General features: G+C 44.4%; 3 protein-coding genes across 3 annotated transcripts in view; 2 read left to right on the top strand and 1 right to left on the bottom strand.

The window, feature by feature from the left end:
- The window catches only part of spg11 (SPG11 vesicle trafficking associated, spatacsin), a gene marked incomplete at its 5' end in the record, with an annotated part of 32,343 nt that extends 23,517 nt beyond the window's left edge, over window positions 1-8,826 (top strand). The window contains 7 exons of the mRNA XM_083894334.1: window positions 788-921; window positions 4,796-4,915; window positions 5,227-5,395; window positions 5,523-5,599; window positions 7,049-7,204; window positions 8,404-8,555; window positions 8,642-8,826. Coding sequence (XP_083750460.1) covers window positions 788-921; window positions 4,796-4,915; window positions 5,227-5,395; window positions 5,523-5,599; window positions 7,049-7,204; window positions 8,404-8,555; window positions 8,642-8,816 — 983 coding nt within the window. The 3' untranslated portion in view covers window positions 8,817-8,826. The remainder of the gene's footprint in view (window positions 1-787; window positions 922-4,795; window positions 4,916-5,226; window positions 5,396-5,522; window positions 5,600-7,048; window positions 7,205-8,403; window positions 8,556-8,641) is intronic.
- Window positions 2,242-3,906, bottom strand: LOC310930782 (tripartite motif-containing protein 16-like; the record flags this gene model as incomplete). Its single annotated transcript, XM_083893826.1, has 1 exon — window positions 2,242-3,906. One exon carries the CDS (start codon window positions 3,904-3,906, stop codon window positions 2,242-2,244), a length of 1,665 nt encoding a protein of 554 aa, XP_083749952.1.
- A 6,033-nt stretch (window positions 8,827-14,859) lies between the features above and the next one.
- LOC310930783 (neuronal acetylcholine receptor subunit alpha-7-like) lies at window positions 14,860-26,199 on the top strand (the record flags this gene model as incomplete). The annotated part of the gene is made up of 10 exons (XM_083893827.1): window positions 14,860-14,914; window positions 16,838-16,977; window positions 18,507-18,551; window positions 20,365-20,474; window positions 21,309-21,388; window positions 21,985-22,152; window positions 23,151-23,345; window positions 24,309-24,395; window positions 24,510-24,619; window positions 25,627-26,199. 10 exons carry the CDS (start codon window positions 14,860-14,862, stop codon window positions 26,197-26,199), a joined length of 1,563 nt encoding a protein of 520 aa, XP_083749953.1.
- Window positions 26,200-27,460: the final 1,261 nt, after the last annotated feature.

Raw genomic sequence — 27,460 nt, 5'->3', positions numbered from 1 at the left:
AGACACTCACACACAGGTGCACACACACAGGCACACACACACACACGCACAGGCGCACACACACACAGGCACACACACACACGCACGCACACATGCACACACACACACACATGCACACCCACACACACACTCACACACGCACACAAACACAGGCACACACACACGCACGCATTCATGCACACACACATGTACACACACACACGGATGCACACACTCACACGCACACACTCACTCACACAGACACTCACACACAGGAGCACGCACACACATACACACACGCATTCATGCACACACACATGTACACACATACAAGGGCACACACAGGCACACATGTGCACACATGTACACATGCACACACACTCACACACACACATGCATGCACACACACACAAGCGCACACACACAGGCGCACACAGACACACATGCATGCACACACACACATACATCAACACACACACGCACACACACACTCACTCACTCACACGCATGCACACAGACACACGCACACATTCATGCACACACACACACAGGCACACACACACGGGCGCACACAAACATACACACACTCACTCACAAACAGGCACGCACGCATTCATGCACACACACATGTACACACACACAAGGGCACACACAGACACGCACACTCAGCTGTGAAATAAAAACATGTCTTTCTCCTCTTCCTCTTCCCCCTCTTCCTCTTCCTCCTCCTCCTCTTCCTCTTCCTCTTCCTCTTCCTCTTCCTCTTCCTCTTCCTCTTCCTCCTCCTCCTCTTCTCCTTCCTCCTCAGTTGTAGAGTTGTTGATCGCAGCTCACGACTGTTTCAGCCTCACCTGTAACATGGAGGGAATCATGCGTGTGCTTCAGGGCGCCCGTCACCTTAGCCACGCCCACCTCGCTCCAGGAGAGCACTACAGCCTGCTGGTAAGCCCCGCCCCCTCTGCAGACATACAGACTGTGTGTGTGTGTGTGTGTGTGAGTGAGTGTGTCTGTGAGTGAGTGAGTGAGTGTGTGAGTGTGTGTGTGTTAATCTGTGTGTGTGTGTGTGTGTGTGTCTGTGTGTGTGTGTGTGTGTGTGAATGAGTGAGTGAGTGAGTGTGTGTGTGTGTGTGTGTCTGGTTCTGTGTGTGTGTGTGTGTCTGGTTCTGTGTGTGTGTGTGTGTGTCTGTCTGTGTGTGTGTGTGTCTGGTTCTGTGTGTGTGTGTGTGTGTGTCTGTGTGTGTGTTTATCTGTGTGTGTGTGTGTTTATCTTTGTGTGTGTCTGTGTCTGTGCATGTGTGTGTATCTGTGTGTGTGTGTGTGTGTGTCTCTGTGTGTGTCTGTGAGTGAGTGAGTGAGTGAGTGTGTGTGTGTGTGAGTGAGTGAGTGAGTGAGTGAGTGAGTGTGTGTGTCTGGTTCTGTGTGTGTGTGTGTGTCTGTCTATGTGTGTGTGTGTGTGTCTGTGTTAGTGTGTGTGTGTGTGTGTGTGTGTGTGTGTGTGTGTGTCTGTGTTAGTGTGTGTGTGTGTCTATGTGTGTGTGTGTGTGTGTGTGTCTGTGTTAGTGTGTGTGTGTGTGTGTGTGTGTGTTAGTGTGTGTGTGTGTCTATGTGTGTGTGTGTGTGTGTGCGTGTGTCTCTGTGTGTGTCTGTGAGTGAGTGAGTGAGTGTGTGTGTGTGTGAGTGAGTGAGTGAGTGTGTGTGTGTCTGTGTGTGTGTGAGTGAGTGAGTGAGTGTGTGTGTCTGGTTCTGTGTGTGTGTGTGTGTCTGTCTATGTGTGTGTGTCTGTGTTAGTGTGTGTGTGTGTGAGTGAGTGTGTGTGTGTCTCTGTGTGTGTGTGTGTGTGTGTGTGTGTGTGTGTGTGTGTGTGTGTGTGTGTGTGTGTGTGTGTGTGTGTGTGTGTGTGTGTGTGTGTCTTTGTGTGTGTGTGTGTCTGTGTGTCTGTGTGTGTGTGTGTGTCTGTGTGTGTGTGTGCTGAGACCATGGATAGAGTTTACAATCCCATCTTTTATTGATTTCTACAACAATAACCAGATCTAAACCTTCACAGTGACTCATTCGTCTTCTCAAACATTCGATTCACGCTGACGTTGAATCTCTTCGTCAAAGTTCTGACTCTTTATTTCTGAGTCATTTTTTCCAGAGTTTATCGACTAAAATCAGCAGAAACTTCATTTGTTTTCTTGTCAATAAACGCGCTCACAGTTTAAAGTCAGAGTCCAGAGCAGAGAAGAAGATTTAAACTCCTGATCCTGAAAGAACTCCAGATTATTTGAGTTTACAAAACTCAGCTGTGGATCCAGAGAAACGAGAATAAAGACAAACTCCAGCATAGAGAGGCTGAGAAAACGTGGTCTGGACTCTGTGGATCAGAGTCATGGAGTCAGAGACTCTGTAGAAGGACAGAAGACCTGCTCTGTGGTCCAGGTAAACTCCCACTCTGGAGGCACCAACATCTGAGACTTCAGTGTAGATGTTGGTGTGAACAAACTCACAACTGTTTAGGTCACAAACTAAAGCCCAAGATTTGTCATTGTATCCAAATTCACATTCATTTGATCTCCCTGATCTGCTGATGTTCTTGTACGTCACTGCTACACTAACTCCTCCTCCTCTCCACTCCACCTCCCAGTAACAACGTCCACTCAGACTCTCTTCACTCAGGACCTGAAGCTCATCAGTGAATCTGTCTGTGTGATCAGGATAAGACTGATCTTCATCCATCATTGTCACTTTTCTGTTTCCCTCAGATAAAAACAGACGTTTGTTTACTGTGTTTGGATCCAGTTTGATTTCCTGTGAATATCTGAGGAACTCAGCTCTGGTCTTTGGTTCTGGTCCAGGTTCTTGTTCTGGTGTCAGTAAAACATCTGCTTCAGCCACAGCCAGTGAGATGTTTGTCCACGTCTGGGTCAGGACGTCCTTCAGTTGTCCTCTGAGCTTCACCACAGCTGCTGTCACGTCCTCAAAGTGTCTCAGAGGACGGACGTTGATGGTGGACGAGTGTGTAGATGGACTGAGTGCTGACAGTGAGCCGTAGTTGAGGAGAAACTGGTTGTGGTCGTGTGTGAGTGAGAGCTGCTTCAGTTCAGCTTCTCTCTTCTTCAGCTCAGTCTTCTCCTGCTCAAGCTTCTTCTCAGCGTCTCTGACTCGACTCACTTCAGTTTGCTGCTTGGATCTGATCTGCTGCTTCACCTCAGAGCTCAGCTCAGTGAAGATCTTGTCTGTGTCGTCCACAGCTTTATCAGCAGAGAGATTCAGAGCCTCCTCCTGCTGTTGAAGCACCTTCACGTCTCTGTCTATGTCCTGGACTCTCTGCTGGACTTCTTCTTGACTCAGATCCAGCTCTCTCTGCTTCTGCTTCCTCTCTGCTGCAGCTGAGACTGTGTCGTGGTCTTTGTGTTGGTCCACAGAGCAGAGATAACAGATACACTGCTGATCAGTGCGGCAGAACATCTTCTTCACCTCGTCGTGAAGAGGGCAGATGTTCTCCTGGAGGTTCTTGGAGGGCTCCACCAGCTTGTGTCTCTTTAACGCAGATGATAGATGATGCTGGAGATGTTCCTCACAGTAAGAGGCCAAACAATCCAAACAGGACTTGAGAGCTTTCAGCTTCTTACCAGTGCAGACATCACAGGCCACATCTTCAGCTCCAGCATAGCAGTGATGAGCAGGAGCAGCGTGGAGTCCAGTCTTCTTCAGCTCCTCCACTAACTCTGCTAACATGGTGCTTCTCATCGGGTTAGGCCTCGGCTTGAAGGCCTCTCTACACTGAGGGCAGCTGTAGATCTTCTTCACGTCCTCACAGTCCCAGTGGTCTTTAACACAGTTCATACAGAAGCTGTGTCCACAGTTCAGAGTCACAGGATCCTTCAGAAGATCCAAACAGATGGAACAAGAGAGAGTTTCTCTGTGCAGCTGAACTCCTGCCATTTCACCACCGTCTGACTTTCTCTTCCTCATAAATGGAACAGGTTTGATCTCAACAACATGTGACGCAGCAGTGGGCGGAGCCTGTGGGCTCCTCCCCCTCCCATTGTCAAACTGCATGTGTGAGGGGGCGGGAACCAGGAAATAGCAGGCGGAGCCACTCCCACTCTGACATGGAGTGAACTCTGTACTTAGTGACACTCCCTATGCCACAAAGACACACACACACACACACAACTGGAGTTATAGATAGATGAATCATTTCCTGAGATTTAAAAATTAATTAAAATTATTCCTCAAGACGTTTGCAGATATTTTCAACAGATCCTTGTTCAGCTGAGGGAGTGTGGGGCCTGTGATTGACAGCTGGAGTAAACTAGTCTTAGTTAAACAAAAATAAAAACATGTTCAAACCATGGATTATTTTCATCATGAATAAATGAACACAAACAAACATTAATTAATATAAATGTATGTCGTATTGGAATTAAATGGATAACAGAGAGAAGAAGCTGTTAACACAGACACGCACAGACACACACACACACACACAGACACGCACAGACACACACACACACACACACATACACACGCATGCACGAACGCACGCACACACATACGCACAGACACACAGACATACACACGGACACACACACACAGACATACAGACACACAGACACACACACACAGACAGACTCGCACACGCACACACACACAGACACACACAGACAGACACTCACTCACACACACACGCATGCACGCACACACACACACACACACACACAGACACACACAGACAGACACAAGTAAATGACTGGTAAAGTTCTGGTACCAGTAACAAATATTACACCTGTCATTTAATGTGTGTCTGTGTGTGTGTGTGTGTGTGCAGGTGCGTCTGCTAACAGGTATCAGCAGATACAATGAGATGACGTACGTCTTCGACCTGCTGCATCAAAACCATCGCTTTGAGATGCTGCTGAGAAAGAAGGTGGACATGGACCGAGGACAGGTGCACACACACACACACGCACACACACACACACACACACACACACACGCACACACACACAATGTTGAAAGCCGAATTGTACAAAATCAGTCATTGTAAGTTAGTGATGGAGGCAGCAGTGGATCAACAACTCCTGTGAACTCCTGTGTTGCTGTGATGTTAAAATCACTGGTTTACTCTATGGACTTTGGTGTGGGAGAGTGAGTGGTTTACAAACTAGATATCAGTGAGAAAAAGACTCTAATGGTTGACCTTGTTGACCTTGTTGACCTTGTTGACCTTGTTGACCTTGTCTCTAACCCCGTCCTCAGTGCTCCAGTCTGAAGACAGCTCTGCTGGACTACATCAAACGCTGCCTCCCTGCAGACAGTGAGAAGCACAACATGGTGGCGCTGTGCTTCAGCATGAGGAGGGAGATCGGAGAGAACCACGAGATGGCTGCCAGGACGCAGCTGAAGATCATCCAGGCTCAGCCCTGGGGTGAGTCTGGAGGAAGTGGGCCCCCCAACCCCCCCCCCCCCCCCCCCGACCTGTGACCTCTGACCTGTGACCTCTGACCTGTGACCTGTGACCTCTGACCTGTGACCTTTGCCTTGTCTCCTAACAGTCGTCAGTCCAGACCTGGAGAGCTCGCTGGTCAAAGTGTTGGGTCTGCTGAAGGACGCTGCTGAGAGTTTCTCTAAGGTCCCTGAACGCCTCATCTTACTGTGTGTGTGTGTGTGTGTTCATCTGTGTGTGTGTTTATCTGTGTGTGTGTGTATCTGTGTGTGTGTTTCTGTGTGTGTTTATCTGTGTGTGCGTCTGTGTGTCCATGTGTGTGTGTCTGTGTGCATGTGTGTGTGTGTGTGTCTGTGTGTGGCTGTGTGTGTTTATGTGTGTGTGTGTTTGTGTCTGTGTGTGCATGTGTGTGTGTCCGTGTGTGTGTCTGCGTGTGTGTTTGTCTGCGTGCGTGTGTGTGTGTCTGTGCATGTGTGCGTGCAGGCATGCGTGTGTGTCTGTGTGTGTGTGTTTCTGTGTGTGTCTGTGTGTTTCTGTGTGTACGTCTGTGTGTCCATGTGTGTGTGTCTGTGTGCATGTGTGTGTGTTTGTGTATGTGTGTGCGTGTGTGTCTGTGTGTGCCTGTGTGTGTTTATGTGTGTGTGTGTTTGTGTCTGTGTGTGCATGTGTGTGTGTCTGTGCATGTGTGCGTGCAGGCATGCGTGTGTGTCTGTGTGTGTGTGTGTGTGTGTGTGTCTGTGTGTGCCTGTGTGGTTATGTGTGTGTGTGTGTGTCTGCGTGCGTGTGTTTGTCTGTGTGCGTGCATGTGTGTGTCTGTGTGTGTGTGCATGTGTGCATGCATGCGTGTGTGTCTGTGTGTGCATACGTGTGTCTGTTTTGTGTGTATGTGTGCGTCTGTGTATGTGGCTGTGTGTTTGTGTGTGTCTGTGTGTGTGTTTTGTGTATGTGTGTCCGTGCATGCATGTGTGTGGCTGTGTGTGCCTATGTTTGTGCGTGTGTGTCTGTGTGTGCCTATGTGTGTTTGTGTATGTGTCTGCGTCTGTGTGTGTGTGTGTGCGCGTCTTTCTGTCTGTGTGTGCCTGCATCTGTGTGTATGCGTGTGTTGTGTGTATGTGTGTGTGCCTGTGTGTGTGTTTGTGTGTGTGTTTGTGTCCGTGTGTGTGTCTGCGTACGTGTTTGTCTGTGTGCGTGCGTGTGTGTCTGTGCGTGCATGCGTGTGTCTGTTTTGTGTGTATGTGTGCGTGTGTGTATGTGGCTGTGTGTTTGTGTGTGTCTGTGTGTGTGTTAGCATCTGTGTGTGTGTTTTGTGTATGTGTGTCCGTGCATGCGTGTGTGTGGCTGTGTGTGCCTATGTTTGTGCGTGTGTGTCTGTGTGTGCCTATGTGTGTTTGTGTATGTGTCTGCGTCTGTATGTGTGTCTGTGTGTGCGTGCATGTGTGTTTGTGTATGTGTCTGCGTTTGTCTGTCTGTCTGTGTGTGTCTGCATCTCTGTGTTGTGTGTTGCGTGCATGGATGTGTCTCTGTGTTTGTGTGCGTGTGTGTGTTGTGTGTGTTCTTGTGTGTACATCTTTTTGAGAACCAAAAAGTGTCTTCTGGGTTAACTGTGTGTGTGTGTGCGTGCGTGTGTGTGTTCAGGACTCGTGTTTGCGTCAGGCGGCCCGCTGCGTGAGGACGGCCAAGCTCGTTGCTCTTCAGCTTCACTTCCTCAGACAGGAAGTGGACGTACGTGTCATCAACCTGCGACCGGAGGAGCTGCTGAGCGCCGTGGTCGCTCTGCCGCGATGTTACCAGGTCTGTCGCCAAAACTCCAAAAAACTCCAAAAGGCTCACTTTCTCTTTGTCCTCATGGCCCTGCAGTTTTCAAAATAAAGTTCTCTGTCCGTCTTCATCTACGTTAAAACGCAAGTTTAGTAGTTTTCAAAATAAACTTCTCAGTAAAATGCAATGTCACATTTTTCAAAATAAAAATGTCACTTTCGCCTCGTCCACACTAAAACACAACCCTGGAGTTTTCAAAATAAAATACTCTGTCCGTCTTCATCTACGTTAAAACGCAAGTTTAGTAGTTTTCAAAATAAATTCTCAGTATATTTAATTATATTATATATTATATATTTGTCCTCAATAAAATACAATGTCACATTTTTCAAAATAAAATTTTCACTCTTTGTCCACACTAAAATACAACCCCCCAGTTTTCAAAATAAAATGTTGAAATTGCCTTTCGACCACACAAAAATACAACAACAATTTTTAAAATAAAATTCTCAGTATCTGTTTTCCACACTAAAACGCAACATAGCAGTTTCCAAAATAAAATACTCTGTCCGTCTTCATCTCCACTACAACACAAGTTTAGTAGTTTTCAAAATAAAATGTTGAAATTGCCGGTTGTCCACACTAAAATACAATTTCACATTTTTCAGAATAAAATTCTCAGTTTCCTTTCGTCCACGCTAAAACGCAATTTCACGTTTTTTCAAAATAAAATTCTCAGTATCTGTTTTCCACACTAAAACACAACTTTGCAGTTTTCAAAATTAAAGTCTCAGTTCCTTTTAATCCACACTAAAACGCAACATAGCAGTTTTCAAAATAATATTCTCAGTTTCTTTTCGTCCACGCTAAAACACAATTTCACATTTTTCAAAAAAAAATTCTCACTTTCCATTTTTCCATGTTGTCTCTGTCCATCCACACTAAATCACATCACATTTTTCAAAATAAAATTCACAGTGTCTGTTTTCCACACTAAAACACAACTTTGCAGTTTTCAAAATAAAATTCTCAGTTTCCTTTCGTCCACGCTTAAACACAATTTCACATTTTTCAAAATAAAATTCTCTGTATCCGTTTTCCACACTAAAACACAACTTTGCAGTTTTCAAAGTAATGTTTTTTACTCTCTGTCCATCCACACTAAATCACATCACATTTTTCAAAATAAAATGGTTGGCAGCAGAGTTTGAAAGTGTTTTTTTGCGCGGCAGGTGTTTGTGGTGTCGGAGGCGTACGGCTACAGTCCAGACTGGGCGGAGATTCTGTACGAGAAGGTCGTGGTGAGCGGGGATTTTGTTTACCTGGAGGAGCTGAAACGCCACCGCCCGCTCACCTCCGGCCTCTTTGAGGACATCTTCAAGAAGTGAGTTATGCGTAAACGTGGTGGGTCACGTGACCGCGGCCTCCTCACTCACCGCTGTCTTTCTGTTTTTCTTGTCGTTGATGCAGACTGGACGCCGCTCCGGGCAGCGTCGCGGCTAACGTGAAGCGCCTGCTGACGCACTGCGACGACGTGTACGGCCGCTACAGACTGGCCTACCAGCAGAATCTGAGCGACGTGGCAGAGACGCTGCTGCAGGACGCTAACACGTCCAACTACCTCAACGACAGACTGGCCAGCTGAGGCTCCACCGCAGGACCACGTTTAAATGTACATGTGTTTAGAATAATAATAAAAATAAGGTTTTCTCACTTATTTTCTGTCTAATTTAAAATCATTGATTGTGTCAGTAAATGAGGTGTTTGCTCCAAATCTAACGTCCCACAAAATCATCGTAATGTGATTAAATAATTGTAGAAATGTAAAACAATTATACGGTGGCCCTGAGGTGCAAAACACAAACGCAAAAGCAGAAAACACAAAAACCATAATTCGGAACGGAAATGGCGTTTGTGTTTTTTGATTTGCGTTTGTTTGTGGATTTGCGTTTGTTTTTTGATTTGCGTTTGTGTATCTTGATTTGCGTTTGTTTGTTGATTTGCTTTTGTTTTTTGATTTGCGTTTGTTTTGTGATTTGCGTTTGTGTTTTTTGATTTGCGTTTGTGTATCTTGATTTGCGTTTGTTTTTTGATTCGAGTTTGTGTTTCGTGATTTGCGTTTGTGTATCTTGATTTGCGTTTGTTTTTTGATTTGTGTTTGTGTTTCGTGATTTGCGTTTGTGTTTTTTGATTTGCGTTTTGTGATTTGCGTTTGTGTTTCAGTGATTTGCGTTTGTGTTTTTTGATTTGCGTTTGTGTTTTGTGATTTGCGTTTGTGTTTTTTATTTGTATTTGTGTTTTTTGATTTGCTTTTTTTTGATTTGCGTTTTGTGATTTGCGTTTGTGTTAGTGTTTCGTGATTTGCATTTGTTTTTTGATTTGCATTTGTGTTTTTTGATTTGCGCTTGTTTTTTGATTTGTGTTAGTGTTTCGTGATTTGCGTTTGTGTTTTTTGATTTGCTTTTTTTTGATTTGCGTTTTGTGATTTGCGTTTGTGTTTCAGTGATTTGCGTTTGTGTTTTTTGATTTGCGTTTGTGTTTTGTGATTTGCGTTTGTGTTTTGTGATTTGCCTTTGTGTTTTTTTATTTGCATTTGTGTTTTTTGATTTGCTTTTTTTGATTTGCGTTTTGTGATTTGCGTTTGTGTTAGTGTTTCGTGATTTGCATTTGTGTTTTTTGATTTGCATTTGTGTTTTTTGATTTGCGCTTGTTTTTTGATTTGTGTTAGAGTTTTGTGATTTGCGTTTGTGTTTTTTGATTTGCTTTTTTTTGATTTGCGATTTGTGTTTGTGTTTCAGTGATTTGCGTTTGTGTTTTTTGATTTGCGTTTGTGTTTTGTGATTTGCGTTTGTGTTTTTTTATTTGCATTTGTGTTTTTTTATTTGCGTTTTGTGTTTTGCACCTCAGGGCCACCGTACATTTACACAAAAGACGTATAAGTGTGCATATCTGAGGTTTGAATTTGGACTTGAGGTGAGTAAGATGCAAGGAGAAGCTGTATCGTAGCTATCGTAGACTTGAGCTAACGTAGATTTTATTCGTAAAAAAGCATCAAAATCACACATATATAATTTAAACGTCGTGACTCTCAAAGCATCAGTGGTGTGAATGCATGTATAATGCAACATTATAGATGGTGGAGGGGGCGGGACAGGAAGTGGGACAGGAAGTGGATAAAGTCAGGAGTAAAGGTCTCAGGTCCAGAGCTGGTATGTGAGCTGGTTTCCCATCATCCACCAGTCTCTCTCTCTCTCCTTCAGCAGCTTCACTTGTTGCTGAAGTTCACAGATGAGCTTCTTCTCCCATCGTTCCTCCGTCTTCCAAACGTCCTCCTTCCTCAGCCACTCCTCCGTCTCCCTCCTCTTCTGCTGCTCCAGCTCCGTCACTCGTCTCCTCCAGACGTCGTCTCTCAAAGCCAGTTGTCGCTGGGCGCTGGCGTTCAACTCGCTCGGCTTCTTCTTCCACCTGGACTCCAGCACAGATTGATCCAGATCCTGGATCTGGTTCTGGAGTTCACAGATGAGCTCGTTGGCCCTGGTTTCTGTCGTCCTCTGTTTCTCCTCCATCTTCTGCAGCCTCTCTTTGTCCACCTGCCTCTCTCTCTCCAGCTCCTTCACTCGTCTCCTCCAGACGTTCTCCCTCACAAACATCTCTTTTTCCAGGCTCAGGTCCAGGACTTTGAGCTTGGCTTCCCACCGGGCCTCGCAGACCTCCAGCTCCATGGTCTCCTCCGTCAGCAGGTTCATGCAGTCCAGATAGGCCTTGCTGTGTGTTCGCCTCTTCTTCATCTCTCTCTGGAGATCTTTCTGGAGCTGGTTCTCACTCTGCTGCAGCTGAGCCACTCGTTCTCTCAGAGCCTGGTTCTCCTCCTTCAATGACTGGAAGGAGTTTTCCTCCATCTCCACCAGGAGAGACCAGGAGGTGGTGATCTGGTCGTAGTGTTGCTCCATGTCTGGAAGGTAGATTGTTGTTGCAGGAAGGTTTCTGCTCTTCTTCTTCTTCTTCTTCTTCTTCTCTGTAGAGGGAGATCTGTTTGCCCTGGGATCTGGAAGCAAAGGAGAAAATGATCTGAAGAGAAAGTGCCAGAGCTGGTTTTATGTAGACCCAGTCCATGATGATGCATCAAAGGACAAGATGATGCATCAAAGGACATGATGATGCATCAAAGGACATGATGATGCATCAAAGGACAAGATGATGCATCAAAGGACATGATGAAGATGATGCATCAAATGACATGATGAAGATGATGCATCAAAGGACATGATGAAGATGATGCATCAAAGGACATGATGGTGCAACAAAGGACATGATGAAGATGATGCATCAAAGGACATGATGATGCATCAAAGGACATGATGATGCATCAAAGACATGATGAAGATGATGCATCAAAGGACATGATGCTGCATCAAAGGACATGATGCTGCATCAAAGGACATGATGATGCATCAAAGGACATGATGATGCATCAAAGGACATGATGAAGATGATGCATCAAAGGACATAATGCTGCATCAAAGGACATGATGCATCAAAGGACAAGATGATGCATCAAATGACATGATGATGATGATGCATCAAAGGACATGATGAAGATGATGCATCAAAGGACAATATGACGTATCAAAGACATTTTGGATATTTTGGTTTTTAACTGCCATGTTTGACATAATGTGTTTTTACATATATGGTCAAATGTAGCAGATGTATTGATGTTTAATGAGTCGAAGCACATAAATAAATAAATAAATAAATTCACCATAATAATGTTATTATTCGTCATGGTCACGTGACTTTTCTCCTCATTAACATGTATTGGTTAACTGACCATATTATTGTAAGCTAAAACAGTGTTTACCTGTACCAAATCACCTTAGGACACGCCCAGGAGTGTGTTACATGTTGCAGTCACACAGGTGCATTTACATCTTTTATACTTATTTTAACTTTGAATGTAAATCCACGTCGTGCACGTTCGACAGAGGTAAGTGATAATATTTCCCCTGAATCCGGCGATAGTTTCGTGTCGTCCGCCGCCATTTTGTGTGACTGCGTGTTGCCGTTGGTGACTGTATGGACACTACAGTCTCCGCTGTGTTTGTAAAGCTATTGTAAGCGGCGGAATTAATATTTATAACGTTTTATCTATACGTTAGATAGGTGTCGTGACGGTAGTTGTACTTCTTTGTGTCCGTTTTATGTAAACTAGCTGAGAGGCGGCGCCGCCATTTTGACTGATTGCTGCCGTTGGTGACTCAGCATGGAGGCAGCGGCAGTTTCCCCATGTACAGGTATTCGTAAAAAGAAAGAGAAATTAACGTTTTTCAACTTTTAGATAACAGTTAGATACGTGTTAAACGCGGCGAAACGTGTTTACATAAATATATCATGGTGTAATTCTTATAATAATATGTGTCAATTGATTTTTACAGGCGAATTATAAAATGGCGGCCATGTTTGTTGGGCCTGTGTAAAGAACACGATGCTATGCTAAACGTCTTAATTCTTCTGAAGTTGAATTAAATAGTGTGTGTTATTCCAGACTTTTCTACACTGTATTTCCATAAATGATGCTTAAATTTAGTTAAACCAGAGAGGAAAACACACAGTTAAGTTTTATATTATTACTACTATATTTTAGGGCTGCATCTAAAGTCCACAGAATGCTAAAGAATGTTGTGTGATGGATGTTCGTCACTATCTTTTTTCCAAACACCAAAAATGATTCTGTTTGAATGGTTTATTCATTTTAAGGAGAAAACAAACGAGAGGATATTCACATAATAGAAGCTGAAACATCAGAGTTTGTTTTGATAATCCAAAACGGATTAGCTGGTTATCAAAATAGTTAGTCATTAATTTAGGAATTTAAAAAAAATAATACAATCTATTAATGATATGTAGTTGCCAGTCACAAGGAGACAGGACGCTGCTGACAGAAGGACTTAAAGATGAAAAGAAAACAAAAAAACTATTAACTCAAAGTCTTCGTCTGGGTTATATATATTATTCCAGACGTGTGGTCTGATGTGGTGCCCAAAGGTGGCGCTAAATGACAAGAACGGGGTCACCAATGTGTTCCAAAATAAAAGGGGAAATCGATGTTGTATATAATTTAATTTAACCTGTGTTGAATTTCCCCCTCCAGCTGTGATCCTGTGCAGTGCACCGCTGCTACTGAGCAGCAGAGGGCGCTGGACTCAAAGCATCTACACGTCGTTGACATGACGGTGTCACTGCCACCAGGTGAACACACACACCCACACACCCACACACACACACACACACACCCACACACATATTCTCGCATTTCTGTCCATTCTAAGTCTTGTATTTGACAATTTTGGACAGAATTGGACAATAAATCTGTCTCTAACTCTAACCTCAAACCTAACCACAGTTCAAGTCTTGAATTGAATTCCAATTCCTTGCTTAATCCTCAATCTTAATCCTCAATCTCAAAAATGCGCTCCCTCTAGTGCAAGTGCTGTCCCGATTCTCAGATAAATTCGCCCTCAATATTGAGATTTTCCCGAGACCACCCTTGGGAGCAAGGGCTACCCAGAATGCATTGCGTGTTTTAACATAACAAAGATGGCAGCGAAACGAGTACGCTACAAATGAAGTATTTTCTTTGTTAATTAGAGACATAAAAATGATGAAAACCATTGTAATATCTTAGTTTAGGCCCATATTATGGATTACTGACGTCATTGTTGTGTAACATTTATTTTTATTTTACGATCTTTTGTCAATAGCCGGCCGGTGCGGACAAGCGACAAGTACGGATGACGTAAATCTGTTCTTCTTCTTCTTTTTTGGAGTTGACAGACTGGACGCAGCATTCGCGTTATTCTGCCCCCTACAGTCTGTAGACGTATCTGCATTTAAGGGGTGTCCCATTTCTTAGTGACAAAATAACCCTCAACACTTGGTTTTGAGGGCCAGTTGATCTCGAGGGTTAAGATGAGAATTGGAATTGGCACTACGTCCATATCTACAGAAGCGTATTGCATTCACTTGAAAAATATCCTGTTTTTCTCAGTGATTAATTTCCGGTTTGATTTTTTGAATACATTTTTTTCTGTTTTTCTCCCTTATATTTTTTCCCCTGTTTTTCTGTCTAATTTTTTTCCTGATTTTCGGAGTAATTTTTTTCTATTTTTCGTGCAAATCTTTTTTCCCCCTGTTTTTTGGAGTTATTTTTTCGGAATTCTGAGAGCATTTGTAATAATAAACGCATTCACTCCTTTGTTGAGAGTAAAAAATTAGACAGAAAAACAGGGAAAAAAATTATTCAAAAAATCAAACCGAAAAATAATTACTGAGAAAAACAGGATTTTTTAACCCTAACCCTAACCCAGTGAATGCAATACACTTCCGTACATATCTTTCACCATTTCCTCAGAAATGAGGTTCAGCATCATTAGGACCAGGTTTTTTGGTCTCCGTGAGGCTGACAAGGTCAGTGTTTAGGACAGAAAAGGTCCTTAAGAGGTAATAAATCCAAGAACACACACACCAACATCATCATCATCATCATCTCTGCAGCTGCTGAATCTGTTTTCAGGGGGCGGAGCTTTTTCCTTTTTAGGGCAAACCCTCCATTTACTCTCTTTCTCTCTCTCTTTCTACCACATGTTCGTCCTCCATCAGTCTCTCAGTGTCTCACAGCTGGACGGAGGATGGACGCTCGTGTCTTCACCCTGCACGTCTGGACGCTCTGCTGCCTCATCCACGGTAACACACACTAACACTCACACACACACACACACACACACACACACACACACACACACACACACACAGGATCGTGTAGTAATTTTTTTCCACCGAAATAAAAAAAATGTCAAAGTTTAAGTTGCACAAATGAGAAGAAACACAGTGTGCTGTTGTCACTCGTGGTGACTTTGTGTCACTGAGGTCGATCTGAACGAAGGATTTCAAACACTGATGTCACTAAAATGAGACATTTGAGCGATGGACTTTGGTGTGGGAGAGTGAGTGGTTTACAAACTTCAGTCTCGCAGTGAAGATAAAGACGTGAACGTCTTCCTGAGACATCGTAGACAAGTATATGATGACTTGATTCGTCTCAGAGTCGGACGCGTCCACGTTTGTGTGGTCTGTATATTTCAAACCTGCTGACGGTGACCCTGAGGACAGGGACACGCCTCTGACACGCCGTTACTCTTCCTCCTCCTCCTCCTCCCTCCCTCCTCCCTCCTGGGTTGGTCGAGGTCTCGCGCGGCCACCTGTCAATCATTCTGATGAGCATCGTTGAAAACGTCTCTCTGTCCGCGGACGACTCATTTACAGAGAACGATAAAGTATCTGTGACGTAGCCTTTTCCTGCTTTCAAAGGCTGCTGCATTGATCATCGTCGTATTTGTTGTATTAGTTTAGATCATGTTGATGTTTTGAAATCATGTTTTTGCGCCACCTACCGCCGTTAACCAATCATTGCAGTCTGTAGAGTCTCAGCTGCCGAGCAACCACGGGTTGCCAGTTACGTCTGAGCTACAGTGGCGGAGAAAACGGTCGGTATTTTGAATTTGAGTGTAGTAACCGTTTTTGGCCACATTCTTACATATGGCGTCTTTCAAAATCATCCACGATTCTGAATCAATTCATAAAATATCAAAATTAGATTTTTTTTAAGTTTCTACATTGAAAAACCGCACAAAACATCAGTTTGTGTTATTTGTGTACAGTGTATTTTTGTAACTTCTGGGAGAAAGCTAGTCTAATCTTTTATTTATGCAAGTTATTTTTTTGCACAGTAAGTAAGTTTTTATTTGTTTTGAATGAATAAATCTTAACTTTTGTCTTAAGTTTGCCTTTGTGTGATCACATTATCACATTATCTTATACAAACTGTATTGTTTTGATGCCATAATTTGCCTTAAAGCGGACCTAGACCGGAAGTTCCAATTAACGCTGTTTTTTTTGGTGTGTATCTGCGTCATTACCTTGTTTATGAAGCCCTGAAGGTTCTAAACAAACAGTTCAGCCACTGCTGAGAACGCTGTAATTTATTGTAATCTCGGGCTCAGCGAGATCTCTGAAAAAACACGGTCCGGTTACGTAAACACCTGTTCTCCGGAACAGCCGATCGTCCTGCTCCGGGCACTAGTCCGGGCACATCTGGTTGCGTACATTGAACCGCAGAAGAAGAATAACGTCCGTTGTGGAGGTGTTTCACGAGCGACAGTGGGGAGTCGTGACAAAGCTATTTTTAAACACTGTTAAAACAATGTTTTATAATGAGGAGCAGTGCATCCTCCGTTCCAGAGGGGGGAAGCTGTGCTTCTGAGAGCGAGGGGGGTGCTGAATATGTCACTTCCTGGTTGAGAGATTTGAGTCTCAAATCTCGCGGCTGAGGAACAGCGTCAGAAAAGAGGATTTCTATCGGCTTGTTTACAGCAACTAGGAGGTTTTTGAATATAAAAACAAGTTAATGTATGTAAGTAGACCTCCATAACTAACATATATGTGCAACAGGACCACTCTATGTGAGCTTTAATACACTATCGAGAGTCTGTTGGATTGAATCGTCACCCTAAGAATGGGTATCGAATCGAATCGTGAGCCGCCCAAAGATTCACATCCCTTGTAAATATATGTTTGAATATGTGTCTCTGTCTTGTCGCGCGTCTGCAGCGTCTCTGCAGGGCACGTACCAGCGGCGCCTCTACAAGGAGCTGATGAGGAACTACAACCCACTGGAGCGACCGGTCCACAACGACTCCCACAGCCTGACCGTCCACTTCAGCTTCAGCCTGCTGCAGATCATGGACGTGGTGAGAAGCGTTCGCCGCTCGGTCTCTTTTAGCAACATTAGCAACTCATGCTAAGAAGTCAGACTCTGCTCTGCGAACTTCAGCCTCCAGAACCAGACGTTAAAATCCTTCTCCTCACCAAATGTGTTCATGACTTAGAGGGAGGACGGGGGGATAGCTTAAAGATGTGGTGTAAACAGTAGTGCTGGGCGCGTTAACGGCGTCAACTGACTGGAAAAAGACGCGCGTGACGCCATGTTTACGTGACTCCCGATTTGTTACAATGAGTCTCTAAAGGAACGCTAAACTTTAAAAACAGAGGCACACATACGCAGTACACAGGTACGCTAACGTTATTTGTGAGCGCTGCTCTTTACCTTTAATAAACAGACCGCTCCAGTTCCACTGTAGGCTAACGCTAACGGCACTAAAGGAGCTAATGCAGCTAACGGAGCTAACTGGTAAATGGTGCCTGGACTCCGGTGTCGCGGAACGTAAACATGACGTCACACGTTTTTTCCGGTCAGTCGTCATGGAAACGGAGTCATGCGTTAGCGTGCGTTAAGCTAGTGCCCAGCTGTAGTTTGGAGCTGAAACGGTTAATTGATTAATATTTTGATAATCAATTACTATTATATACAATTTTTTTCATGATTTAAACAACATTTCTGATTGTTTCAGCTTCTTTAATGTGAATATTTTCTAGTTTCTTTGCTCCACATAACAAATAAATCATTAAAACTGAATCATTTAGGTTTGTTGACAAAAACAAAGACATGAGAGAATATCGTCATTTTACAGGTTTGACAAACACTGATCAACGTTTTTTATCATTTTATGAATCAAACGATTAATCGATTACGAAAATAATCATTAGTTGCAGCTCTAAATTAGTTATTTCTCTGTGTTTTTTTCTTACTGTATTAAATTTGCATCATAAATGCGTGTATATTGTCAACTTTTTTTTCCTTCCATATCAAAACAATAACTTTTAATGTGAAATTATGCGAAATATCATCATGTATATAATTATTTCCATGTTTTTCTCAAAAGTTGGCCTTTTTTTTTGACTTCACCGGCCCCTGACTGACCAAACTAGACACCAGGAAATATTCCCATTTAGGAAGCTGAAAAATCGTTTTAGAGACTGATATATTATATTTATAATCAATTAATAGAGGACTTGTATTAGCCGTACATGTATTGAATCAGTACCAGACAGGAGAGTATTTGCAGAGTGTATTGATGAAAGATTATAAACCAAAACATGACAAAAGCAAAACAAAGAGAGCAGCAGAAACTGAAGGTCAGTGGTCTCTGATGAACGACCGCTCACCGACAAACCCCCGTCTTTTAATTCTGTGTCTTCTCTGCTACCTGAGAACGGAAAAAAATAATAAATAAAGTAATAAATAAAAAACACGAGCTGGACATTCATCAAAGTGACGCCGTTCATCCTCCGCTCTGTTGACCCGCGGCCACAGCAGAGATTAACTCGACAAAGACCTGCACAGACTCAACGGTCTCGTCTTGTTTTTCCCTCTTTTCAGGATGAGAAGAACCAAGTGTTGACGACCAACATCTGGCTGCAGCTGGTGAGTTTTCCTCTGCTGAGGCGTTTGCTTTGTCGCATCGATGTTCTAAAAGACAGAAAAGACAACGTGTCTCCGCTTCTGTCCTGTCCGTCTTCATCTTCACTGTTAGACAGACTTTTCCAACAGGAAACTCAAGTTTTGCAAACCACTCACTCTCCCACACCAAAGCCCATAGAGAATACCAGTGATTTTAGCTCACAGGGACACAGGAGCTGCTGGTCTTCTGCTGCCTCGTGTGGTCACTTTATGCCACTAAACTAAGTGGATCAACAACTCCTGTGAACTCCCGTGTTGCTGTGATGTTAAAATCACTGATTTTCTCTATGGGCTTTGGTGTGGGAGAGTGAGTGGTTTACAAACTTCAGTTTCCTTTTCCTTGAGGCTTTTATACTGAAGAAAATCCACATTAAAACAGGTCTATGATATTTTAAACACATGTCCACGTCTTTATCTTCACTGTGAGACAGACTTTTCCAACAGGAAACTGAAGTTTATAAACCACTCACTCTCCCTGCACCAAAGTCCATAGAGTAAACCAGTGATTTTAACATCACAGAGACACAGGAGTTCACAGGAGTTGTTGATCCACTGCTGCCTCCATCACTAACTTCAAATGTATTATTTTGCAAAATTCGGCTTTTAAAATCCTTTGTTCAGATTGACCGCAGTGACACAAAGTGACCACACGAGGCAGCAGTAGACCAGCAGCTCCTGTGTCCCTGTGAGCTAAAATCACTGATTTTCTCTATGGGCTTTGGTGTGGGAGAGTGAGTGGTTTACAAACTTGAGTTTCCTGTTGGAAAAGTCTGTAATAATAATTATAGATAAGGTCGATTTTATTAGCTGCTTCTAGCCGCTCTTAGCTTTTCATGTAATTCTCACAAAGTAGGTAAATGAAGTAACGCGTCTGTTTGTTGGCGTCGTTGGCTGTAGTTAGTCAACATGAATAGATGATGGATGCAGCTTCATCATCATCATCATCATCCGTCAGTGCAGCAGCTCAGAGACTGTCACTGAAGAAGCTCCAGCTGTTTGACCCACATACGTTTTCAGAGGCAGAGGAAACACAAACGTGCTGCTACTTCCTGATTCTCACTCCATCTTCACTCGCAGCTTCTCTCCTGCTGCGTGTCAACTCAGGACTCAACCTTACATAACGCACTATTGAGATCTACACACACACACACACACACACATCACTGCCTCAGGAGGAGCTAACAGCTAGGCTAACAGGTTCTTGTTACTTTCACACACTGTATTATACATAATACCTGGCACACGTTAACAGAAACCGAGCTCATGCCCTCTGCTGGTTCATGTCGTAATGACCTCACGGTCTGATGTTCTTCATATTTTAAACTTGTACTGGTATGTGAATATTGGACAAAAGGTGACAGCACTAGTGTGAATGTCAGCTAATGTAGAGGTGGTGGGAATTCATTAGGAGATCTTCCTAAACCCATTTCACGCTGCTGTCCAAGTGTAATGGGTTTTCTATCAGGTCCTGTGGTGACGCAGTAATCCCACCTAATCTGCTCCTCTCTGAGGGAAAGGTCGGTTGGTTCCTCCCCGGAGGTTCTGCCTCGTCCTCTCTGCAGCGTCTTTTAGCTTAATTTACTTTGGTGTCCATCATCATCATCTGTTCTTCATCCTCCTGCTGTTGAAGGGTATGAGAGTCTGTGAACTGACAGAGTTGAAGTGGGAAGTGAAATATGAGGTTTTCCAGTCAGAAAACGCTGTTTAATGTCAGGTAAATGCATCACAACTGTGTGTCTGTGTGTGTGTGTGTGTGTGCGTGTGCCTGTGCGTGCAGTACTGGACAGATTACTACCTGCAGTGGAACATCTCAGAATATCCAGGTGTGACCAACGTCAGATTCCCCGACAACCAAATCTGGAGACCGGACATCCTCCTGTACAACAGGTACACAACTTCACACAACTTAACAAAACCTCACACAACTTCACTCAACCTTGCAAAACTCCACACAACCTCACGTAACTCCACACAACGCCACACAACCTCACATAACTTCACACAATGCCTCACAACTCCACACAACACCTCACAACTCCACACAAGTCCACACAACCTCACACTACTCCACACAACCTCACACAACTCCACACAACCTCGCATAACTTCACACAACCTCACACTACTCCACACAACCTCACACAACTCCACACAACCTCGCATAACTTCACACAACCTTACACTACTCCACACATCCTCACATAACTCCACACAACCTCACACAACTCCATGCAACCTCACACAACTCCACAAAAGTACACACAACTCCACATAACTCCACACAACTCCACAAAAGTCCACAAAAGTCCACACAACTTCACACAACTCCACACAACCTCACACAACTCCACATAACTTCACACAACTCCACAAAAGTCCACACAACTTCACACAACTCCACACAACCTCACACAACTCCATGCAACCTCACACAACTCCACAAAAGTACACACAACTCCACATAACTCCACACAACTCCACAAAAGTCCACAAAAGTCCACACAACTTCACACAACTCCACACAACCTCACACAACTCCACATAACTTCACACAACTCCACAAAAGTCCACACAACTTCACACAACTCCACACAACCTCACACAACTTCACAAAACTCCACACAACTCAACACAACCTCACAAAACTTCATGTCGTTTTTGTTTTCACACAACTCCATAGAACCTCACACTGTGTGTGTCTGTCTGTGTGTGTCTTCACAGTGCTGATGAACGCTTCGACGCCTCCTTCCACACAAACATCCTGGTCAACTCCTCCGGCCACTGTCAGTACCTGCCGCCAGGTAACACTCTGACTCCGCCCACTCTCACTCTGACTCCGCCCACTCTCACTGACAAATGAATTAAGGCTGCTTTTATGAAGTTTGTAGATTTTAAACCATCACACTCACACACACACACACACACACGGTCTGCTAAATGTATGGAAGTCTGACCGGGGCAGGGGGCGGGGCCATCAAGAGGTCAAAGGGTCAATACAGGAGGAGGAGGAAGAGTTATGGTGCAGCTGTGTGTTTGTTTTATATAGTTTTTATTTTAGAAACAAACAACAGACTTTATGACCCTTGACCTCACTGTGTGTGTGTGTGTCAGGAAGAGAGGGAGGGAACTAATCAGCTGATCAGAAATCAATAAAAGATAAAAGTGCTAACAGCTCTATTACGACTGATGACTGACATTGATCAGTGTGAGCCACAGCTGCTGTCACACACACACACACACACACACACTGGTTTTGCACTCTTTATGGGGACTCTCACAATAAGATATTTGTTTATTTTCAGTCCTGTGCCTAACCTAAAAGTCTGTAAACGACATGTACGCAACACACACACAAAATGTGATTATGACGACGCGTGGCGACGTTTCTACGTTCCAGGAATCTTCAAAAGCACCTGCCACATCGACGTGCGCTGGTTTCCCTTCGACGTGCAGCGATGCGACCTGAAGTTCGGCTCGTGGACGTACGGCGGCTGGTCCCTGGACCTGCAGATGGCCGAGGCCGACGTCACCGGATACGTCGCCAACGGAGAGTGGGACCTCGTGGGTAATGTTGCGGCGTGATGCTGCTGAGGGAGCAGAGGTTTTTGTGTCAGAGATTTAATCTGCTGCTAATTCAATGTGCAGAGGGGCCTGCAGGGATTACGCTGCCCTCAGCATTTACACGCATGTCACGTTTCCTCAGCTCAGTCGAACCTGAGTCGTGTGAAGAATAATGACAACAAAAAAGAAAAGAAAAGAAATAGAGAAAAAACGAATAATAACATAATAAGAATAACTAACTAAAATACACAAAATAAAGCAACAAAAAACAGTTAAACATGGCTTAAAAGGTGTAGTAAGAAGAATAAACTCTAGTGGTGGGCACATTAACGCATGACGCCTTTTCTTTAACGACTGACCGGTTTACTCGACTCCGAATTGTTAAAATGAGTCTCTAAATTAACGCTAAACTTTAAAAACAGAGGCACACATACACAGTACACAGGTACGCTAACGTTTTTTGTTAGCGCTGCTCTTTTCCTTTAATAATAAACAGACCGCTCCAGTTCCACTGTAGGCGAGCTAACCGGCGCTAAAAGAGCTAACGGAGCTAACCGATGCCTGGACTCTGGTGTCACGGCACGTAAACATGGCGTCACACGTGTCTTTTTCCGGTCAGTTGTCATGGAAACGGCGCCATGCGTTAACCTAGTGCCCACCTCTAATATATAGTATATACTATATTATATTATTAACTTACTCACTATATTATTAACTTACTCGATCTTCGAGCTGGCCAGTAGGGGGCAGTGTTCTCAGCCCCCAATCAGACTCAGAATCTTTTTTATTGTTATTATTGCCAAGTATGTTTTTAACATTCAAGGAGTTTGACTTGGTTTTTTTTGTGCATTTTAATATATAAGAGGCGTTTGTTCTCAATAATCTCAAGACTTTTAACCACTTCAAGGACTCTTGAGGCTTACGTTACGTTAAATTAAATTGTGAGTACAGACATGTCAATGTTCTACTGTGTGTGTGTGTGTGTGTGTGTGCGTGTCGCAGAGGTTCCTGGGCGGAGGAGCGAGCGTTTCTACGACTGCTGTAAGGAGCCGTACCCCGACGTGACCTTCACCGTGGTGATGAGGAGGAGGACGCTGTACTACGGACTCAACCTCCTCATCCCCTGTGTCCTCATCTCCACCCTCGCTCTGCTCGTCTTCCTGCTGCCCGCCGACTCTGGGGAGAAGATCTCACTGGGTGAGGAGGAGGAGGAGGTCGAGGACCTGCAGATGTGACAACCTTTGTTTATGTTGACTCGCGTTACCCGCTAATGCTAAAGCTAACTTTGTTTGACAAACAGATTAAATAGATTTATCGCTGTTTGTGAACCGCTCACTCTCCCACACCAAAGCCCATAGAGAAAATCAGTGATTTTAGCTCACAGGGACACAGGAGCTGCTGGTCCCCTGCTGCCTCGTGTGGTCACTTTGTGTCACTAGGTTAAGTCTATATGAAATATTTCAAATGCAGAATTCAGAAAATAAGACGTGAACTAAGTGATGGAGGCAGCAGTGGATCAACAACTCCTGTGAACTCCTGTGTTGCTGTGATGCTAAAATCACTGGTTTTCTCTTTGGGCTTTGGTGTGGGAGAGTGAGTGGTTTACAAACGTCACTTTCTTTTTACTGGAGGCTATTATACTTTTATACTACATAAATCAACATAAAACAATTCTATGAAAGTCGGCATCGCCCTGAACAAGGATCCATTGAAAATATCTGCAAACCTCTTAAGGAATAATTTTAATGAATTTTTGAAATTCAGGAAATTATTAATTTGCTCTGATGCACTTTGACAGTGAGCTGACTTTAGTCTCAAAAACAAAAAGTATCTCTGAATGACTAGTTTTCTAAATGTCCTTAGATGTGTATCTGACAGAAACTTGATAGAAACGTGTCAGAGTTTATGTTGTCTTGTTTGACTCGGCGTCGATGTTGACTGAAGACGACCTGGTGAAATAATCACCATCCCATAAACGAGTTTTATGATTCACTTAAAACAATGACACTGTGAGTCTCTGCTAATGAGCTTTGCTGCCTTTATTGATCCTGTCCATTTTTATGAAGAAGCAAATGTAAATGACCCCTGACCTTTGACCCCTTTACACACCCCGCCTGTGTGTGTGTGTGTGTGTGTGTGTGTGTCTGTGCGTGCGTGCAGGCATCACTGTGTTACTCTCTCTGACCGTCTTCATGCTGTTGGTCGCTGAAATCATGCCGGCAACCTCTGACTCTGTCCCTCTGATCGGTGAGAATCCCAGAGTCATCGCTCCATTCCTCACATGATTATGTTTATTCACACAGTGATGTCATCATCATCAGCATCATTTGGCGCCTCTGACCTTTGACCCTTGTGTTCCAGCTCAGTATTTTGCGACCACCATGGTGATCGTGGGTCTGTCAGTCATCGCTACAGTTCTGGTTCTGCAGTATCATCACCACGACCCTGACGGAGGACACATGCCACAGTGGGTCAGTCACACACACACACACACACACACACACACACACACACACACACACACACACACACACACACACACACACACGCCACAGTGGGTCAGTCACACACACACACACACACACACACACACACACACACACACCACAGTGGGTCAGTCACACGCACACGTCACAGTGGGTCAGTCACACACACACACACACAAGCCACAGTGGGTCAGTCACACACATGCCACAGTGGGTCAGTCAGTCACACACACACACACGCCACAGTGGGTCAGTCACACACACACACACAGACACGCACGCACACTAGTACGTGCAGAGACATGCACACTTACGCAAACACGCGTGCACACAGACACGCATGCACACTTGCACACACACAGAAACGCACCCACACTTACGCACACAAGCAGACTCACAGACACAGACACACACGCACACTTGTACACACATCCACCCGCGCACGCGCTCAGACACGCGCACACAGACACGCACACTTATGCACAGACACGCACGTACACTTGCACACACAGACTCATGCACAGACACACACATACACAGACTCGCGCACACAGACTCACACAGACACACGCACACACAGACTCTCACACACACACAGACTCACACATACAAACACACACACACACAGACTGACACACAGACTCACGCACACACACACAGACTCACAAACACAGACTCGCACACACACAGACTCACACAGACACACACAGACACACACACACACAGACTTGCACACAGACACACACACACAAACAGACACACACAAACAGAGTCACACACACACACAGACACACACAGACTCGCACACACACACAGACTCACAAACAGACTCGCACACACACAGACTCACACAGACACACACACGCACACGCACAGACTCGCGCACACACACACACACACACACACACACACACACACACACACACACACACAGACCCACGCACACACACACACACACACAGATGACACAGTCGTTTTCCCTCTGTCTTCAGACTCGTGTGGTCCTCTTAAACTGGTGCGCCTGGTTCCTGAGGATGCGTCGTCCCGGTGAGGCCAAAGTGCGTCTGGCGTGTCACGAGGCCACCAGGCGAGGCGGAGACAGCCTGTCCAGTCTGGAGCTCAGCGTCAGCCAGGGGTCACTGCGGCGCCACCCACAGGTGACCAACGGTAACCTCCTCTACGTGGGCCTCCAGGGCGTGGAGGGACTGCACTACGCCTCGGAACCCGAGCACCTCTGCTCGCGGCTGGTGGGAGGCGGCGGCGGGGAGGAGGAGGGTTTGTTACGAGCAGTCGGCGGCACCAGAGGAAGAGGAGGAGGAGCCTGTGGCGTCTCGGCGCTGGAGGCGGAGCTGAACCAGATCCTGGACGAGGTGAGATACATCACCAGGCGTTTCCGCGGGCAGGACCAGGACCAGACGGTCTGCAGCGAGTGGAAGTTTGCCGCCGCCGTCATCGACCGCTTGTGTTTGATGGCGTTCTCGCTCTTCACCGTCATCTGCACCATCGCAATCCTCATGTCTGCTCCCAACTTCGTGGAGGCCATTTCTAAAGACTTCTTCAGCTGAGGAGGACGCACACACGTTTGTCTGTCCTCACGTTTGTCTGATGTGAAGTGAGATTTGTGGGTTTTTAAATCAATAAACAAGGACAGTTTTTTATTACCTGTTTCTCTGAGATACATGAAGCCTCAGGCAGCTGCACCGCTGTTATTTTGTCGACTGTAGATGACGTGCAGCTTTATTTTGATTTCCACATGCTTTTGTCAAATACAGGCTCCAGAGCCACAGGTTGAACACCCCCCTGCTCATGGTCGTCCTCAGCAGATGCTCAGGTGTCCAGGTGAGTCCAGACACTTCTTCAGTCCCCTTTAATGAGACGACGCTGCCTCCTGCTGGCCGGATGTTTAACATGCATCAGAGTTGAAGAGGAGGGAGAAGAGCATCGAATCCTATTCACCTCTCTATTTATATATATACATAGGTACATATATGTAGTTAAGAAAGAAGGAAATAAAATGAAGGTAAACATGATTTTTTCCAAAGCTACACGGCGCTGAAGAGCCGCAGGTTGCAGAGCCCTGATTTCAGCTCTCATCAGACGAAACATCCCATAAATCAGGTGTGTTTGCACACATCTGATGTCACATAAATATATGTCATGTTCAAACACAGTTTAAGAATGTAGTGACTCGTGTGTGTTCTTAATAATGAATGAAAACACAAACAATGAGAGATTGGTTTATTTGTGTGTGTTGTTGACAGAGATGACATGAGCTTGTATGTCCAGCAGAGGGCAGCCTCACTTTAGAGTTCATCCTGTGTTATTGTCCTCTCTCTCTCTACCACATCAGAATAATTCATAATTACTGTGATTATTTAAATTATTACAAAATAAAACTCTTCATCTCACTGTGTAACTGTCAGCGCACACTTGTGTACTTTTTGTGTGTATTGCTGAATTGAAGACATGTTTTTAATGTATATATATGAATGTTGGATTATTAGTTGAGGAATGCTGGATTATTATTTAAGGAATGCTGGATTATTAGTTGAGGAATGCTGGATTCCCCCATGTCTTTATTATGGATTATTTCTTTTGTCATAATGTGAGTCATATATCGATTTATTTCAAATCTGCCTTTGTTTTAAAGTCTGTTTCTGTCAATAGTGTGTGTGTGTGTCACATGTTCATGTGTTCACATGTTGTTTTGAACACAAAAAAAAATCTAACATTTAAAAAAATTAATAAAGAAAGACATTTAAAAAAAAAAAAAAAAAAGTCGCCCCCTGCCGGCTAAGTACTACTTCCGCATTATTTCCTCCTTAA

The sequence above is a fragment of the Microchirus variegatus genome (assembly GCF_963457635.1).
Source record: "Microchirus variegatus genome assembly, chromosome: 8".
Taxonomy (NCBI): domain Eukaryota; kingdom Metazoa; phylum Chordata; class Actinopteri; order Pleuronectiformes; family Soleidae; genus Microchirus; species Microchirus variegatus.
The sequence above is the reverse complement of the archived record's forward strand: the minus strand, read 5'-3'. Positions and strand labels throughout refer to the sequence as shown.